Below are 18,689 nucleotides of genomic sequence, written 5' to 3'. Positions count from 1 at the left end.
GCAGGAAAGCACCCAGTCTTCAAAGAAGCGCCCTGTTATCGACATCATGCAGGAAAACTACGAGAATGTGATCTCGCTGGGTAAGTATCTATTTTGGGGTACGTTTTGTCAGATACCAGGAACTTGGTATATTGTCTATGTTGCCATTTCTCCTAAATGTAAATTGCTTGGATTTGGCCAAGGGCATCATTTCAAACACACCAGGGTGAAATCCTATGCATGTTTAGACAGAAAATGGCCCTACAACACCCAGCATTCCCCATCCAGCCATGTTATAGGACCTTTGTCTGTCTAAACATGCATAGGATTACACCATTAGTTGCAAGGTCTGTCCTGAAGTCCAAAATGAATTGAAGGACAGGGTGGGGAGAGGATCTGTATCAAGCAGATTCTTCTAATTTGAATTTGTTTGCAACAGTTGGGATTTATGTTCTCCCATTTCAGCATTCCCAATTAAGGATGTAGTTGACTTCGAAATAAACGAGAAGATTAAAGTATGTACTTGCGAAACTACCCTGTTTCCCCGAAAGTAGGACATCCCCCGAAAATAAGACCTGCTTCCAGTTTTGCCTCTCGCTGTAATATAAGGCATCCCCCCGAAAATAAGACCTTTTTTTTTGTTCAACAATAAATGTGTACCGTATTCTTCTTCATGGAAAAATAAGACATCCCCTGAAAATAAGACCTAGCGCATCTTTGGGAGCAAAAATTAATATAAGACACTGTCTTATTTTCGGGGAAACACGGTAATATGTAAGCCTATTGCCTCAGAATTAATCAGTGAGACTTAAGAGACACCCGAAAGAAATGCATGTTTACTTGGAAGCAAGTCTCAATGGAACTTACTCACAAGTAACCATGTATATTTATTTATTTTATTTATTTATCTCTCGTATTTCTATACCACCCAATAGCCAAAACTCTGGGTGATACACGATTGCAACCTTGGTGGCTGTATTTTAAATATTTCCAGAGGGATAGCCGTGCTGCAAAAACAACAAAGAGCCTTGTGACACCTTAAAGACTAACAAATTGATTATAGCATAAGCTTCTCTGGAACATAGCCCACTTCATCAGATGCATGATGGCATCTGATGAAATGGGGGGTATGGTCCACAAAAGCTTATGCTAGAATAAATGTATTCATCTTTAAGGTGCCACAAAACTCTTTGTTCTTTTGTTTTTTTAAAATGTTTCTCAAAGCTAAACTTCTAAAGCAACTTTTGAAAATGTCAAAAATTAAAAACAACAACAATATAGTTTAGTCACCATTACATAAGATTTTATAGAAGAATATTTTGAACAGCTTGAATCCATCCCCTACTCACCTGGCCCCCATCTATATGACAACAGGATTGCTCCTCATTATATATAAACCCAAAATGTCATTGATTCGAATCTAGGTAATGAGCTTCACACTGCAGCAGCAACTGCAATTTATTTTCTGGATTTTGTTTATAGTGCAGCGCACATGCGCATATACGCAGATTAGATGCTACGGAGTAGAGACGATGGAAACTATAAATTATATGTGTGGAGCTCCACAGATTCATATAACAGACAAACCGGGAGCGGGGAGGGAGGAATGAGGCATCATCATCAGTATTCCAAATAAAAACGGCACAAAGGAACGAGGCAGCCGATAGGTGGGAAATCAGCCAATCACGTTGTCCTACCCTCAAGCTCCACCCACATGTCAAAATGCGATTTACCTAATCATAACGCGGTGCAAACTTGAACGTGATCTAAAAGTCGTGGTAAATCGCAAATGCGAATATGGCATTATCGCGTTAAAAGCCCGGCGCTACGGCGAATGGACGGCTGCATCATGTGTCCTGAAACATGAATATGCATATATAGGTTGGGGTAAACAAGCCGAATAGACAAGCCCCAAATCACACACACCCAGTTTTCCCCATCTATCGTCCAATCCACCCCTATTCATATTCCTCCACATCATAAAACCCTAAAAAGCCTTCCAGGATCTGCTTATATTTCTTTGTATTTCCATTTCTCCTAAACATGTCGCCTCTATGAGACACTACTACCATCCCGGATCCCCTGGCTTAAAGTGAGATGAGGAAGTGCCCTTCTAAGCCATTCACATCAATCTTTTGGCTCCTGTGGCCGCCCTCCATAATTGGCTTTTCTCACACAAATCAAAACCCTCAAATAGCTGGAATATGTCCTTGCCCACTAACTGATGGATTACTCATATACAGAAGTACGTCCTACTGCTTTCCACCAGAGCTTACTCCCAGGCATGTGCCTATGGGAACGCAGTAGTCTCGGGGCAGAAACCATATTCATCTGACGATTCACTGCTTCCCAAAAGGATGTGGGTAGGAAGCTGCCTTTTACCAGGTCATACTATTTGTCTAGCTAGCCCAGTCTTGTTGACTTGAGCTGAACTGCTCTTCAGGGTGTTTTACAGAAGCTCTTTCCCATCGCCTGCTGTGCAATCCTTTTAACTGGAGATGCCAGAACTTATGGCAAGGAGGACAGGGCTTCTGCATCTTTAACAGTTGCATAGAAAAGGGAATTTGAGCAGGTGTCCTTTGTATGCATGCAGCACCTGGTGAAAGTCCCTCTTCGTCACCACAGTTAAAGCTGCAGGGGCCATACTAGGGTAACCAGATACAAAAGAGAAAAGGAGTCCTGCAGCTTTAACTGTGGTGATGAAGAGGGACTTTCACCAGGTGCTGCATGCATACAAATGACACCTGCTGAAATTCCCTTTTCAATACAGCTGTTAAAGATACCAGCGCACTATCCTCCTTGCCATATGGTAACTCTACCAGGCCATATTTATTTATTTATTTATTTTATTACATTTATATACCACCCCACAGCCGAAGCTCTCTGGGCAGTTCACAGAAGCTAAAAACAGTAAACATTAAAAGTATACAAAATTTAAAAACCATCAGAGACATAAAAACAACAGTATAAAAACAGCAGCAGCCATTTAAAACAACAATACTGAGGTCCATTAAAAAACAAATTTAGCATTCAATGCTGTTAAATGCCTGGGAGAAGAGGAAAGTCTTGACCTGGCACCTGAAAGATATCAGTTTTGGCACCAGGCGAGCCTCATCGGGGAGATCATTCCACAGTCGGGGGGCCACCACTGAAAAGGCCCTCTCCGTTGTTGCCATCCTCTGAGCTTCCCTCGGAGTAGGCACTCGGAGGAGGACCTTAGATGTTGAGCGCTGTGTACGGGTAGGTTCATGTTGGGAGAGGCGTTCCATCAGGTATTGTGGTCCCAAGCCGTGTAGGGCTTTATAGGTTAAAACCAGCACCTTGAATTGGGCTCAGAAACGTATAGGCAGCCAATGCAAGCGGGCCAGAATCAGTGAACCTGGGACCTTCTCCATGCAAAGTATATACTCTCCCATCCAGCTGTGGCCACTTCATCCAAAGGAGTTAGCCCTGAAGAAGTGCCTCCGTGATTATGGGCTGCTCAGGTCCTGATGGCATAGCTCAGCTCTCTCTGACTTGCACCCTCTGTTTCTCCCATCCCCAGCGGAGGAGATTGCGATCAGTTGGCCCCGAATAACCGCCTTTGCCGAGTCCCACAGAAGGAGAGGGCTGGCGTCTGGTAAGTTCACATGGCCTCCGCCCACCTCCACCTCCAAGTCCACCCATCTCCGCCTAACGCAGGCCTGGGTGACTTGTGCCCCTCCAGATGTTTTAGCTGACAATTCCCACCAGCTCTAGCCAGCAGTGAGTGCGGGATGATGGGAGTTGTAGGGTAAAATGTCTATGTCAGGGGGCTGGTTGGGGGAGGCTGAGCTGGAGTAGTTCTTCTAGCAGAGGAGGTTCTTCATCGTTACCTGATTCTCTTCCTTTTTAACTGGAAATGCTTGAGACTGGACCTTCTGCATGCAAAGAATGTGCACTACAGCTGAGCTAGGGCCGCTTTGATGTTCAGCCTGCAGTGCCCGTTCCGGGCTTCAGGTGCATCCACCTTGGTGCCCCCACCTAAACTGGAAGGGGCAGGGTATCCACTCTGAGAGCTCTTTTGGGGCTGCATCTGATCTTATTGAATACCCAGTGGCTCAGTTCAGACAACACTTTTCTCAATGGTGGTTTTAGAACTCTACGGTGGAGTTTTTACACCAGTGTTGAGAAATGTGATGTCTGGTGGGAAAACTCCACCCCATGGCGTGTGTTTTTGGAAAACACTCCACGCTGAATCTCCACGCTGTGCAGAGGAGAGTTCCTGCACAACCGTTGTGTTGCGTGTTGTGTGGAGGGCTCTGTGGAGTTTCCTATTGTGTTGAGTGGACTTTTCCTACTGGTTACAGAGTTCCCTTGCAAGAGCGGCGAAAGGAGTGAGTGCCACTCTAGGAGAGCTGCCAGGATTATTTTTTGCAGCAATGGCTGATGGGATACCATCAGGAGGAGCAGGGGAGGAGAGAGGGCGGAAGAACTGTCAATCAAATGTCACGATGGATTTTACTTAGCTCCACAGTAGCCCACAGTCACACAATGGTACAGTTAGAACATGTTGTATGGGGACTACCTCCTAAAAACTCAACCGCTGAGGGGAGTTTTCACACTGCATTGACTAACGTGCTGTCTGAACTAAGCCAGTGACTGGGTTTGGATGACGCGCCACAGCTCATTTTGGTTTATTTAACCCACAACGAGCCGCAGCACCCATGGTCGCTGGATTGCGTATGCAACCCCCACTCGGGGGTTGTCGTGTCATCTGAACCCCATGAGCATGGGTTATGTGAGGGTTAAACAACCCTCTCATGACCCTAAAATAGACCATGTGAAGATTGTTTAACCTTTGCATAACCCACTCTTGCTGGGTTCACACGGTGGGGCTGCAAACGGATGTGGAGTGCATATTCAAAATGGCAGCCGCGCACACTCCTCTTACGTTGCAGCCCCACCATGGGTTAAATAATTCATGGTGGGTTGTCGTGTTGTACGAACAGCCCCAGTGTGTGACTGGTTTTGGATATCCAGTACTCCCCACTCCTTAAAGCCTCAAAGCTTTAGATTATAAAACAGCCTTTATTACAAAATAAACAAGATTCAGGGAAAAGACAAGAAGGAACTGCCAAACAAAATTACTGGCCTAAACAATCTTGACACAGACAACTCCCAATATTAGAGGCTTATCTGGAGAGGGTTGCATTACTCTTAAGGGTTGCATTAGCTTTAATGTCAGGGCAAGAGTGGATGAGCTACACTGCTTGTTTTGCATCTGGTTGACACTTGGGAGCAGTGTTGCCAACATTTGTTGGCAACTCTGTAGCGATGCCTTTCAAAAGCAGCTTGATGTGCAAGATGTGAGTGAGTAATAACGTTCACCTCCATCCTGTGAAAAGCTTTCCTTGCTGATGTACTATACATCAAACTGCTGTTAAGGCACAATAGCAGACCAGTCCGTTGGCCACCCTACGTGGGAACTCCCTCCCTCCCTGCTCTCAGTTTCTGTTTTGTCCCCTTGTGGTGTAGACATGGAATCTGAACAGGGCCAAGTGGAACAGGCCCAGACGCAGGACGCGGTGGCGGTGGCGGCCGGCCCAAGCGAAGGCGGGATGAACGCCGACCTCCGGCGGCAGCTGGGCCTCATCTTGCAGACAGCTGGCAGGAGCCAGGTGGAGAAGATGCTCCGGGAGCTGGTGAAGGAGCAGAGCCAGGAGGGGAAGCGCAAAGCCCGGAAGAAGGCGGCCAAGGGCCCCAAGGACGAAGGTGGGCGGGTCTCACCAGAGCAGCTGCGGTGGCAGCGAGAAGGGGTGTGTGTGACATTCCGACAAAGGCGCCATCAAACCCTCCGTGAGGCTGCCCGATTCCTGCGTGCACTCCACACTTATTTAAAAGGGAACAGCTGCTGCGGCTGCTTTTTGTGTGTGGCGGATGTGGGCTGCAAACCAGAGCCAGGCAACCATATTGGCCCTTGGGCACCTTTGGCAATTTGAGAAATTGTTTTGGGCGCCAGCACAAAATGTCTCCCGTGGGAGGTGTGGCAAAGGATAAGGAACCCACCCGAAAGACTGGGTACAAAGCAGAAGTTTTGGTCTGAGGCCCAACATGCTAAATAACGCCTTTGAACCCACAGGTTTCAGCACCGAAAGAAACCTGTTTCACAACAGTCCCACACTGGCAATAAGAAGATGTTTTCATTTGAAAAGAAAGAAATGTGTTTGAGGTTTGGCAGCTTAGCAGCTGCCAGGAGAGGTGTCTAGGAGCACATTCGTGCCCAGGGGCTACACGTTGCCTACCCCTGTGGTATACCTCCCAGCTACATCTATTTACTAGGGATTGCCCCTCTTTCTGCAACCAAGTCCCTCTTCTTGCCTTTTGAGCAGGAATGGGGAACCTGCCACCCTCCAGATGGTTAGGATTTCAAGTCCCATCATCTCTGATGCTGGGGCTGATGGGAGCTGAAATCCAACCCTGTTCAGAGAGCTGCAGATTCCCCACCCTATGCTTTGGCTGGTCTTACTCCAATTCCGTTAGTGTGTTTTTCGCTTCAGGGTTCAGCTCCTTCCCCAGAAAGACCTCTAGATGTTCATCCTCTGAATGGGCGTGTGCCTGCATCTTGCCCCTTGCGCATATCCCTTCCAACGCATGGGCATGAACACCAAGGCACCGCCATGCGGCAGTGCGCAGCCAGCCATTCTGCACCCTGCAGCCACTGAGGTGTATTTTGTGTTGTTGATAATACAATGCAGGGTTGCTGAACCTCTTTCCACTCGAGGGCCGGATTCTCTTTATATATATATATATATATATATATATATATATATAAGTTTCCAATATATATGTATAAACAAACATATAAAATACAGTAAACTTTTTTTTCAGCCAGAAATTTTAACAAAATTACTTTCTTTTCAAGCTTCACCTTTTATTCCTTTACCCTGCTCCCTCCCCCACCCCTGCCCATCTCACATAGATTTCCCCTATTTTTCTTTCTAGGATGGTATTTTTTTTTATCTCGTTCATTTTGGTGTGTGTGTGTGTGTATGTGTATATATATATATATATATATATATATATATATATATATATATGCCCTACTTCTTTTTCAGGAGTCCCAGAGAGTCCTATAAGCTTCTGCCAAAGTTGTATTCTTTTCTTTCTTCATATATTCTATATATTTTTGCCAGATTCCACTTTAAAGAAGCTCCCGGGGGCCACATTCCAGTGGTGGGTGGAGCTGAAGTTAAAAGGGGTGGGGCCAAAATATGACTAGATATTAGCATAAAGTTTTCACTGCTGGTCACTAAGCCTTAGGAACAACTTTTCAGCCTTTTAGAATGGGGGAGACACACGCTCAAAAGCTGGGAAACCACCAAACCATCAACAATCAGGGGGAAACCGGGTGGCCATCTGGGGAACCCTGGAGGGCTGGATTAGGATCCCAGGCAGGCCAGATTTGGCCCACGGGCCAGAGGTTCAACACCCCTGTTGTGGGACAATACTGTTGTTCCAAGTTAGGGTGACCATATTTGGGAAACCAAAAAAGAGGACACCTAGTGTGTGTGTGGACAAGCAGCTTTCTGAGTCCTGCAGAAAGTACGTTATTCCCCCGCCACCTTAAAGAACCCAATTGGAGTGGAGGAGGGGAAAGGATTTCATTCTGCACCACCACCATCCACTCCAATTGGGGCCTTTTCTATAATGTCCACGAATGACCCACTTTCCCCTTTCAGACCTCAATTGGAGCTCGGGGTGGGGGAATGATGTGCCTCAAGAAAGCATGTCATTCCCTCCTGCCATGCTAATGGCAGCCTTAAAGGGGAAGTTGTGTCATTCCAGGACATTATTGAAAATTATAGAAAATCCCCCCTGACACCATGGAAAGAACAAAAACCAGGACAAATCCGGGGAAATCCTGACAGTTGGTCACCCTATTCCAAGTATATCTTTAAACTGGTGGAGGAAAGACTTTTATGAAATCAGTGGAGTAGGGGAGTAGATCCCTTCAGCGGTGTGTGTATGTGTGTGTGTGTTAGGAGCAGGAGCTTGGCAGGGATTCGTGGTATGAAAACGGGGGTGTTGTGAGCCCACTCCTGTTTTCATCTGAAATGCTGGGAGGGGAGGGGGTTGTTGGTGCATCTTTCGGTTGCATCTAATGCAACAACTTACTTGTCGCCACCTGTTCAATGTTCTTCAGTTCCGTTTAGAAAACAAAATTAGATTTCTGCTCCAAGGAAAACTGGATTATGTGACCTGTGCAAGTTAAGTCATGTTTGCAAATAAGCCCTGCAGCCTTCTCTTCCCACCAGATGACTGGAAATCCTGCTGTATAACCCCTCTCCGGCTTTGAGTTCTCGCTAAGTGTAACCCACATATTTTCAAAGCCGTTTTATAGCATTATGGGCTAGAAATATGTTTTTCCCCCTCCTCTTTTTTAAAAAAGAAAAGAAAGCTGAGATGAGCAGAATCCTGAATTCTGCCCTGCTACCAATGTGGGGGAGCTAGGGGTGGCGACAGCCAACAGAAAGCTCTGGCGTGGGCTGGTCCATGAAGTCACGAAGAGTTGGAAGCGACTGAACGAATAAACAACAAACCAATGTGGAGCAGTGGCCATTGTGGACCTTCGACTCAGGCTGGCTGAGAACTGTTTTGGAAGCCACCTAATTCCTTTCCAGGTGTAAAGTGCCTGCAGAAATTGGGCAGGCCTGGGCAGCGGTTGAGGGGGGAGAGGGAGGAGGAGGAGGAGATTAAAAGCGTTACGTTGCTTCCATAACACACTCAGGCTTGGGCTTTGGTGGCTCTCCAGAGGGAGAGGTCCTACAGTTTGGAGCAGCCACTGGGCTATCATCTCTGTGTTATCTGGCCTGATTGATGAAGGACCCTGTCGGAGAGTCGTATGACTCTGAACACCCTCCTAATGACGCTCATCATCGTGTCTGGACTTTCCAGCTCGGTTTTCTGAAAAATAAGCGGAAGGGAGAAGCTGGGGGAGCAGAGTAAAGGGTAGGGCTTGAGGAAGGGACTAACGCTTGCCGGGGATGATGGGAGTTGAGGCCCACCCCACCTGAAAGACACCGGGCTCAGGAAGGCTGGACTTGGGGACTGAGATGGTCATGCTGTCTTCTCACCTTCCCAATTTCAGCTGCTGAGGTTGAACAGGAGCCGCACCCAGAAGAGAAGGTGGAGCCGTCAGCTTCCCCATGCAAGAGAGCTACCAGCCCAGATGAGGGGGAAGCCAGTGGCAGCCAGTGCCAGCTGAACCCGGAGGAAGAAGAACAGCCGCCCCGCGGGCCGACAACCCGTCAGCGGAAGGAGAAGGCTGCCAAGAAGCTGAAAGGCAGGTGTGCGGCCTTGGCGGTGGTGGAACAGCCAGGTGTTTGTGTAGAGTGTGGGAAGAAGAACTTGAACGGTAGTGGGCGAGGCCAGGGCATGGCCACGCCAGAGAGGCCACACCAGTGCACCGAGTGTGGACGTTGCTTCCGTCAGCGCTCCATCCTGGCCAAGCATCAAAAGATCCACACCGGGGAGAAGCCCTACCTGTGCACGGCTTGCGGCAAGCGCTTCAACCGCAGCTCCAACCTGGCGCAGCACCAGCGCGTCCACACCGGCGAGCGGCCCTTCCCCTGCGCCGCCTGCGGCAAGGCCTTCACCCAGAAGTCGGATCTGGAGCGGCACCAGCGGGTGCACACGGGCGAGCGCCCCTACGCCTGCCCCGACTGCGGCAAACGCTTCTCCGTCAGCTCCCACCTCGACCGGCACCGGCGCACCCACCAGAACGGTCCCCAGGAGGAGCTCCCCATGGCGGCCGCTGCTCTGGCCCCGGCCGCCCACCGCTGCCGCTGCGGGAAATGCTTTGGGCAGCGCTCTGCGCTCTCTAAGCACCGTAAGACTCACTCCGGAGAACGCCCGTACCCGTGCGACGCCTGCGGCAAGCGGTTCAGCCGCAGCTCCAACCTGGCCCAGCACCAGCGCATCCACACCGGCGAGCGCCCCTTCCCCTGCGGAGACTGTGGCAAGCGCTTCATCCAGCGCTCCGACCTGGAGCGCCACCAGCGGGTCCACACCGGCGAGCGCCCCTACACCTGCGCTCAGTGCGGCCGGGGCTTTTCGGTCAGCTCCCATCTCGACCGGCACCAGCGGGTCCACCAAGCCCAGGCGGCAGCCGCGGCCGCCCACCGTTGCCCCGAACACGTGAAGGGCTTCCTCCTCAGCACTGGGGGCAAGCAGGTCCTTAAACACCAGCTGTACAGTGGCAAGGGGCGCCTCACACGCAGCGGCCACTGCCTGGACTGCGGCAAGAGCCTGGGCAAAATCCCGCCACAACCCCCGGCGCCCCCGGCGGAGAAGCCCTTCAAGTGTCCGGATTGCGGGAAGGCCTTTGCCCAGCGTTCGGCGTTGGCCAAGCACCAGCGCATCCACACCGGCGAGAAGCCCTTCTCCTGTGCGGACTGCGGCAAGGCCTTCATCCAGAAGTCGGACCTGACCATCCACCGGCGCATGCACACCGGCGAGAAGCCCTACCGCTGCGAGGCCTGCGGCAAGTGCTTCAGCGTCAGCTCCAACCTGCTGACCCACCAGCGCACCCACCTGGGCGAGAAGCCCTACGCCTGCGGGGAGTGCGGCAAGGCCTTCATCCAGCGCTCGGAGCTCACCATCCACCAGCGCACCCACACCGGCGAGAAGCCGTACAAGTGCGCCGTCTGCGGCAAGGGCTTCAGCCGCAGCTCCCACCTCAACCGCCACCAGCGCACCCACGGCAACGACAAGGCCTCGGCCGGCCCTGGGGCAGCCCCCGCCAAGCCCGCCCCTCCCCTGCCCGCCTCGGCCTTCTCGGCCTCCTTTACCTCCCCCAGCCCCCTCCCGACTTTGCCTTCCTTCCCCTCCTCCCCGTCCTCCCTCCCCATCCCGGCTCTGGAGCTGCCCTGGTCCCTCCCCTTTCCCTCTCGTGGCTTTTCCCATCCGGCTTTCCCTTCTCCTGCTCCCAGCGGGGCCCAGGCCCCTTCCCTAATAAACTAGCTCCTTCCCTCCCAAGGCTCCCTTTCCATTCCATTGCAGCCTCCTGAATTTCAGCCTGAGCGCCCTGCTCTCCACTCACAAGTCTCGCTCCTTATCCCACTTACTTTCCTATGACAGCAGTGCCGCTGCCTCCTCATCCACCCCCTTGTCCATACATCTGGGAAGCACCACTGTTCATCACAGGCCAGCTTTCGTCCTGTTGGTGGTGGTTCCTTTGACGCTTCCCATGAGGCCACACTGTGAGAAGAAACTGGCACTCCTAGCGTTGGTGGACTACAACGCCCATCATCCCTTGCCATTGGCCAGGCTGGCTGGAGCTGGTGGGAATTGGAACCCTGCTACATCCAGTGGGCAACTGGCGCTCTGTCTGCACTCTGAGCCTGAGAGTCGAGTTTCACAAGGGGCAGCCTTCGCTTTGATGTGCAGGGAGGCCCTTTTTTTAATGCGAGGGAGTGTTGAGGCACTCAGTGCCTCCCGCGCATGTGCGAACACACACACACACACACACACACACCTGCAGTCAGAAATGGCAGAGCCCAACGACAGCGAAGCAACGTGATGCACCGGTTGGGCGTCTTGGCCCTTGCAGTCACAACAGTTGCTCGGGAAAATGATGGAGACTCTACTATGAGATGGGAAGCCTGTGGCCCAACAGATGTTGCTGGACTCCAACTCCCATCAGCCCCAAACAATGTGGCCAGGGATGATGGGGGTTGTAGTCCAGCAACTTCTGGAAAGCCACTGCTCCTCCTCCTCCACCTCCTTGCCCTGTTCTTTCAATCACAAGAGGACTTAATACCAATGAACTTCCCCTTAACCCACACTCTCACCCTGCCTTTTGTTCACATGATCAAGCTGATTTTAAAAGTGAAAAAAAGAGAGGGGGCTTATTCTATCCTTCTAAAGCACAGGTGGGCAATCTCCGGTCCGTGACCTCATCCAGCCTGCGGAAGTTGTCCATCTGGCCAACGGGGCTTGGGCTCTCTCCACTGGCTTCACCCACCACTCCCCTCCCCAAGGCCCACCCACCCCGGCCTGGAGACTCCTAGGGACTTTGGAAAGAAGCGGGGAAAAGAATCCACATGTTATCTCTGAGCTGTGTTTGTAGATAACCAGGGGATTCAGCACACAGGGGAAATTCCCTTGTTACCGCTGAGTATCGATAAGGGGATTCCCTTCGGGAGAGGTGGCTGCACACTCATCTGGCACTTGCAGGAGCTCCTGCACGCAAAGGGCGAGTTGGCTTAATTTGTCCTTCACCTTGTATTCCAGAGCAATATTTTAATTAATCTGGAATAAAAGATTGGGTTCCATTTATCACCTTTGTGGCATTAGGGGAAACCGGCCTGGTGCTTTCTGCTCTGGGGATGGGATGGGCCCTTGCTTCTAGCCTGATCGTTTCCCCCTTCCCTTCGCGCTACTTTGTCTTCCTCTCCCCTCCATCCTGCTACCTCCAGCTCTTCCATCAAGTGTCTCTTTTCTTTATCCATCTAGAATTCTATACATATTTGCTTATTATTTACAATATTTATACACCGCTCAATTATCTAACACAGATTCCAGAGCAGTGAACATAGGTATAAACAATAAAAGAAAGAAGGTTAAAAATAAATTAAAATTGTTCAATTTAAAACAAAGGAACCAGAAAAACAGTGGCTAGTCAGTTGAGGAAGGCTTCTCAATACAGTTGTTTCCACAGAGAAGGGGCCACTACTCTAAAGGCTCTTCTGGTGAATTCCAATTGGGCCACAGGTCCATTGTGGAGCCACCTGGAGCATGCCCTCCAATGACCTCAGTGATTGGGCAGGATGGTAAGGGAGAAGGCGCTCTATCAGATATAGAATTCTGAAGGAGTTCAGTGGCTCTGACTTCCATATAAGTTTGCTCATTGGGTTGCAGTCTTAGGTACTTTCTTCTCCTTCCCTCTTGGCATTTCCACTCCAACGGCCCATCTGCTTTGGGTGCTTCTTTGGGTGGGAGGAGAACTCCTAGGGACAGCACCAAGCTTCAGCTGGCCTTCACAGGCTGCCAGGCATGCTCCACTCTTCACCCACCAGCCTCCCAGGCTGATATCCCCCATCACCTGTGATGGTGGTGTCACTCATGCAGCCTCTTCCTCCTCCTCAGGGTGGGTGGGTGGAGCTACCTAGTGGCAGCCTCATGCTACCACCAGCCTTTTCCTCTGGGTTTGCTGCAGCGGCATCTCTGGTTGTAAGGGAGATGAGTAGGCAATCAGCTCCTATTGGAGCTGGGCACCCACCATTTCTTATGCCCCACAATGCAGTGTCAGGCACTGGGGCATTACATCGTGGAGTATAAACAAGGTGTGCCTGGCTCCAATGGGAGCCAAGCTCTTCCGTTGTTCCCTTTTTCCAGCCAATGCTGCTGCTGCCACCCAGCTGCCCGGAGGAGGGGGAAGTTGGCTAAGATGGTGGCTGCATGAATGCGAGGGCTATTGCGTAAGCAAGCTAGCCTGTCCCGCTGGAGTAGCAGAAGGCTGGCGGCTGCAGTGGCAGCAGCACAGCTGCTTGCGGGCCCTCCTGAGAGCTCGGACCGTCAGCAACTACCCCATGGTGGTGCCGACCCCTGACATTGGGCCTGTCTACACTGTAATCATCCCCTTTCCCCACAGAATCATAGGAAAGCTTGCTCTAGACCTGCAACAGAATTAAGTAGGAAAGAAATAGCTGAGTTCTGAGGTAATTCAGTGGCCTCTACAACTTTAGACAGCATCCCATGTTTGAATGCTGCCCTACATGACAAACATGCTGCAATTAGAAAACAGCAGAGGGAAAGCAGAGCTAGAAACATTCTCTTTGCCTCATTCCCACCGTGTACTGCTGCGTAGTTCAGGGGAAATTCTAAAATTCCCGAAAGCCATTTGGGATCTCTCACGTGAGAGTTCCCGCCCAACTACAGTCACCCATCTACATTCCTCAGGCTTTTTTTTTTTATCGCGGGGGAGGTGAGAATAGTTCAACCGGTAGTTCAACCCACCCGACCCTGCTTTTTAAGTTTCTAGTGCGCTGCAATCGCAGGCTGGCTTCCCCTTTAATCTTTGTATCTTCTCACATCTGGCCTTCACGCTGCTGGGCAAGGCTGTCCTCCCATCAGGCCTTTCCAGTCCCAGCATGCATTGCTGCCACCCATCACTTTGGTGCTGTATATTGAAGTGCATTCGTAGAAAGAAAACACGACTGCTTGGGGTGGGAGATGAGGCTGCAGAATGTCACGCTTGGGAGAGACTTCGAAGACAACTGTCGGGTTTTGCTTGGCTGCTGCTGAGAACACAACCAGGGAGGCCGCCTCCTTTGGTGTTACGTGCCTTGTTTGAAAACACCTCTGTCCTGGAAGAGATTGCAACCTTTGGCTTGAAGCTACCTGTATTTTGGGCAAAGTGTAGAAATGTCCTGTGAGAAAAGGCTCCCAAGTTCTCCAGGTTCAAAATGTTTCATAGTTCGTCCTCATAATTAGATTTGTGAATCTCAACAAACCAAAATGTTGATGAGCTTTTCACATACGCGCACATGGAAGCCTTTTAAATTAGTCTTGTTATTGTTGTTATTGTTATAATTATTATATTATTTTTTATTTGTGTTGTTGGGGGGTTGTATCAAGTGTAAATCTGGATTATTATTATTATTATTATTATTATTATTATTATAATATTTTAGATGGGGTAAATTTTTTAAACTGTGAAGAAAATAAAAGAGGAAAATGCAGAATACCTATAGTAGCATATGCTTAAACGTTGATATCAGTTAACAGGAGAGTAAAAAGTGGGAAGATAATATTGTTCCCCTTCTTTCCCTGCCTCCTATTTGAAATGAATCTTGCTAGGCTCTCAAAGCAAGAAAATTAGATGGATTTCTTTCATTTACATTAATCTCTCTCTGTGCCTTCAAAGCCCCATGGTGGCTGCGAATTGATGCTGCATTGGTTATATGACGCAGCTGCCGATTTGCAGGCACTGCGGGGCTTTCCCCTGAAGCTGCGGTGTAAAAATGTCACAACGGGATTGCTTCTCATTGAATATAAACCCGAATTTTCATAGATTCGAATCTACGCAAAGAGCATCGCACTGCAACAGCAACAGCGATTTATCTCCTGAATTTTTTTTTGTAGTACAGTTATTCATGCGCACATACGATGCTATGGAATAGAGACGAGTGAAGCAGATTCATAGAACAGGAAAACTGAGGGCGGAAAGGAACGAGGGAGCACACGAGGATGCGAGCGGGGGACTGAACATGTCTCCTCCCTCTCTCTGCCTGTTCTCTCCTCTTTGTTTTAATTTTAAAGCACCATCAACATGAAAACGGCGGGAAGGAACGAGGCAAGGTGGGAAATCGGCCAATCACTTTGTCCTGCCCTCAAAGTTATGCCCACACGTCAAAATGTGATTTAACTCCCCTAAGGACACATAATTCTAATGTGGTGCCAACTCAGACGTTGATCCAAAAGTCACGGCAAATTGCAACTACGAATATGCACATTATGGCGTTAAAAACCCGGTGCTGCGGCGAATGGGCGGCTGCGTCATTTGTCCCAAAACGCAAATCTGCGCATTTACGTCGGGGAAAGAAGCCGACTTTTTCTTTGGTAGTGAGGTTACTGTGGCTCTTCTGTGTGGCCTTGCTCTGGTGTCTAACCTGGGGGTGTTCCAGAATGGATGGTGACCCAGATTGGTCGCCGGATACTGGGAAGAGCACAGGGGGCGGGCTCCGGTACTTCAAAACCCCATGCTGTCTGCTGGCGTAGGTGAAGAAGGGATCGCTGCTGCTTCTGTACACACTCACATGTCTGTGAAGCTTACCCTTGCTGTCCCAAGTCCCAGCCACGAGTCCTCCGGTGGCAGCAGTGTGAGAGAGCAGTGCTGTTTCTGCGGCAGCAGCTGTTTGGCCATGTGTGGGAATGTTAGTTAGCCTCACTTGCATTACTGCCTGTTTGCATCCCCACAACATGTCTCTTCTCTCTCCAACAACACCCACCCACCCCCGCAGCCTCCAGTGCTCTATCACTTCCAAGTCCAACCCCTGCAAGGTAGCCAATAGCAGCTGTCCCATATTCATCAGTCTCTCAGTCTTAAAGTTACAGTGGAGAGGGTGGTGGGTTGTGTGGCGCCTAAGCCCACGTGGCCTCCTGCCATCAGGATTACCCACTGTTACGTGATGTGCTCTCATTAGACCCGTGTACAAACTTGCACACGTTCTAATGAGACTTACACCCGCTTATAAGGAATCTTTTGACATTGGCAATAGAGCGTCTGTGACTAAGTAAGGCGATTCTTACTCAAGAAACTTACAGCACTGAAGGGGATAACGCCACAATGGCACATTTATTGAGGTTGAAACAAATACAAAGGCACAAGCTAGTTTTGGGGAAATTAGTAGAGCAAGTGGAGGCTTAGAAGCAGTTTCAAGACTGAAAAATAGACTTTTTGAGACTTAAGAGCATACACACAGAGACAGCAGGGGAAAGAGTAAAGGGAATCTTTAAAGGCAATATACCTTTCCCTGGGCTGCAGCCCTTTCCTGTAGTCTGGAACTGGGGAGCGTTGCAACTCCTGGGTTTAGGTGAAGAGGAAAAGAGTACTGAAGGAATCTCACACACCGAAGTGAGAGCCAGGAGGTGATGATGAGAATCATAGTTTATTATGACATACAGAGAGTTTATATACCCTTTTCCTCTTCCCCCTCCTCTTCTGATGAGTTAACTTTCATTGTCCTGTTTGCGTGCTGAATCAACTTTCCTTATCACCTTTGTGTGCCAAGCTAGCTTTCTCATCATGTTTGTTCCCAGGTTAAGCTGGAAGTCAAACAGGACGCACTGCCCTAAGACAATAGACAATACTGAGATAAAGAGGCTGCGACGACCAAGCCCTTAATCCCAAAGACAGTTTTCTGTTATGAGGAGTTTCCAGGCCTGCCGTGTCATCCTTCATTTCTCCCTTTTCTATTAATTTTATTACTGTGCAGAGCAAGCTAGTCCTGATAAACTTCAGGCACATGGTGAGAAAGCTGTTTATACAACATTTGTATTTGATCTGGGTGAAAAGGTTTCAAAGCGGTATTTCTTTGCCAGCAGTGGCTACACATTTGCACAAGATTAGGAATACATTGAATAAGACAACAGGCGACTATTAATACAGTGATTAATACAATACAATACTCTACTTCAAGAGAGAATTTAGTCAGCTGAGAGGGAACCACGACTACAATCCCTCCCACCAGTGTCCAGGCACATCTTGTTTGATCTGGGCTACAACTGCTTGTAAGCGTCCAAGTTGAGTTTGTACTTTGTGGGAATTGTCCGACAGATTAAAGCAACACATGCCTTCTATGCTTTCGCAGCCCAGGTGTTGCTGGAGAAGTAGATAGTCAATGGCTGCTGATTTTGCAGGGCAAGTCCTATGTGTTCTCTTTGCGTTAACAGAGCAGTTTCACTGTCACAATCAGAAGGCAGTGGGATAAACGAGATTTTGCAGTGATAGGCGCAAATGTGGCAAGACACAAATTCTCTGGTGTTGGTTCTGCTTGCTGTTGCCATAAAAGCTTCTGAGCCTGGTCCGTTAGATTCTTGACTTGGCCCCATGTCAGCGGATGGTGTCGAGGGCGGCATGGGCGACGTGCTCTTGGACGTAAGGATACTTCGGACATCTCTGGAACAGGGTTAAGGGACTGATGGTGCCAGGACATCACGGGCAACTTTGGCTGCTTGGGCTGGGACCCACAAAGGACCTGTTTGGAGAAAGAACAGAAGCATAGCCTTGCCCCCATGGGGCCAAGCCATGTTATGTCAAGTAACTGTCTGTAATACACATTTGGTCTGGGAAGAGGTTCTTGGGTCTGAAAATGTTTTTGGTATGCTGTGTTCCCTGAGGGCTGGACATTCAATTGATTTAATGTAAAAAGGACTTTATTAAGTTGTTGTTGGACCCAGCCTAAAGTAGGTACTCGCGGACTGGAGGATTGTAATTGCTTGGCTAAGCATTCTTTTAGGGTGCAATTAGCGTGCTCAACAATGGCTTGTCCTTGTGGGTTATAAGGAATGCCATGTTATGTGCAATATCCCATGTTGTACAAAAGTCTAAAAAGGCTTTGGAAGCATATGCAGGCCCATTATCTGTTTTTATTTTCCTTGGGCGGCCAAGAGCAGTAACAGCAGAATAGAGGTGAGCGATTACGTGGTTGGCTGTTTCTCCTTTTTGTGGAGTGGACCATATAGCGCCTGAATTAGTGTCAATGGTAACATGCAAATACTTCCAAGGACTGAAGGTAGGAATATGTGTGATGTCCATTTGCCATAGTTGATTAGCAGAAAGCCCACGGGGGTTGACGCTGGCTCCCCACCAGGTGAGGTTTGGGCGCATTGAGGGCAGGCAGCCACAATTCTTTTAGCCTGATCTAAGGGTATTTGACACTCACGGGCGAGGCCGTGTGCATTCTGATGAAAGAAAGCGTGGCTGCTAAAAGGATCTGTAAAAAGAGAGGCACAAGTAACTTTGGTGGCAGCATCTGCGCGAGCGTTCCCTTCGGCAAGAGGTCCGGGAAGGCTTGAGTGACTTCGAATATGGGCTACAAAAAAAGGATGTTTACGGTCTTGCAAAACCTGTTGCAATGTTAAAAAGAGAGCCATGAGATTTGCATCAACCTTTGGAGTAATATAAGCTCCAGGCAGATTAGCAATAACAAAGCACACATATTGGGAGTCCAGAATAAGATTCA

General features: G+C 49.3%; 1 protein-coding gene across 1 annotated transcript; it reads left to right on the top strand.

The window, feature by feature from the left end:
* On the top strand, window positions 1-16,800 carry LOC134395473 (zinc finger protein 883-like). The gene is made up of 7 exons (XM_063121636.1): window positions 1-80; window positions 3,524-3,598; window positions 5,476-5,712; window positions 9,089-9,724; window positions 9,848-10,702; window positions 13,339-13,571; window positions 16,765-16,800. The coding sequence occupies exons 1-7, from the start codon at window positions 47-49 to the stop codon at window positions 16,798-16,800; spliced, it is 2,106 nt and encodes a 701-aa protein (XP_062977706.1). The 5' UTR covers window positions 1-46.
* The last annotated feature ends 1,889 nt before the right edge of the window (window positions 16,801-18,689 follow it).

Source organism: Elgaria multicarinata, chromosome 3, assembly GCF_023053635.1.
Source record: "Elgaria multicarinata webbii isolate HBS135686 ecotype San Diego chromosome 3, rElgMul1.1.pri, whole genome shotgun sequence".
Lineage (NCBI taxonomy): Eukaryota > Metazoa > Chordata > Lepidosauria > Squamata > Anguidae > Elgaria > Elgaria multicarinata.
This window is presented reverse-complemented; position numbering and strand designations above follow the sequence as displayed.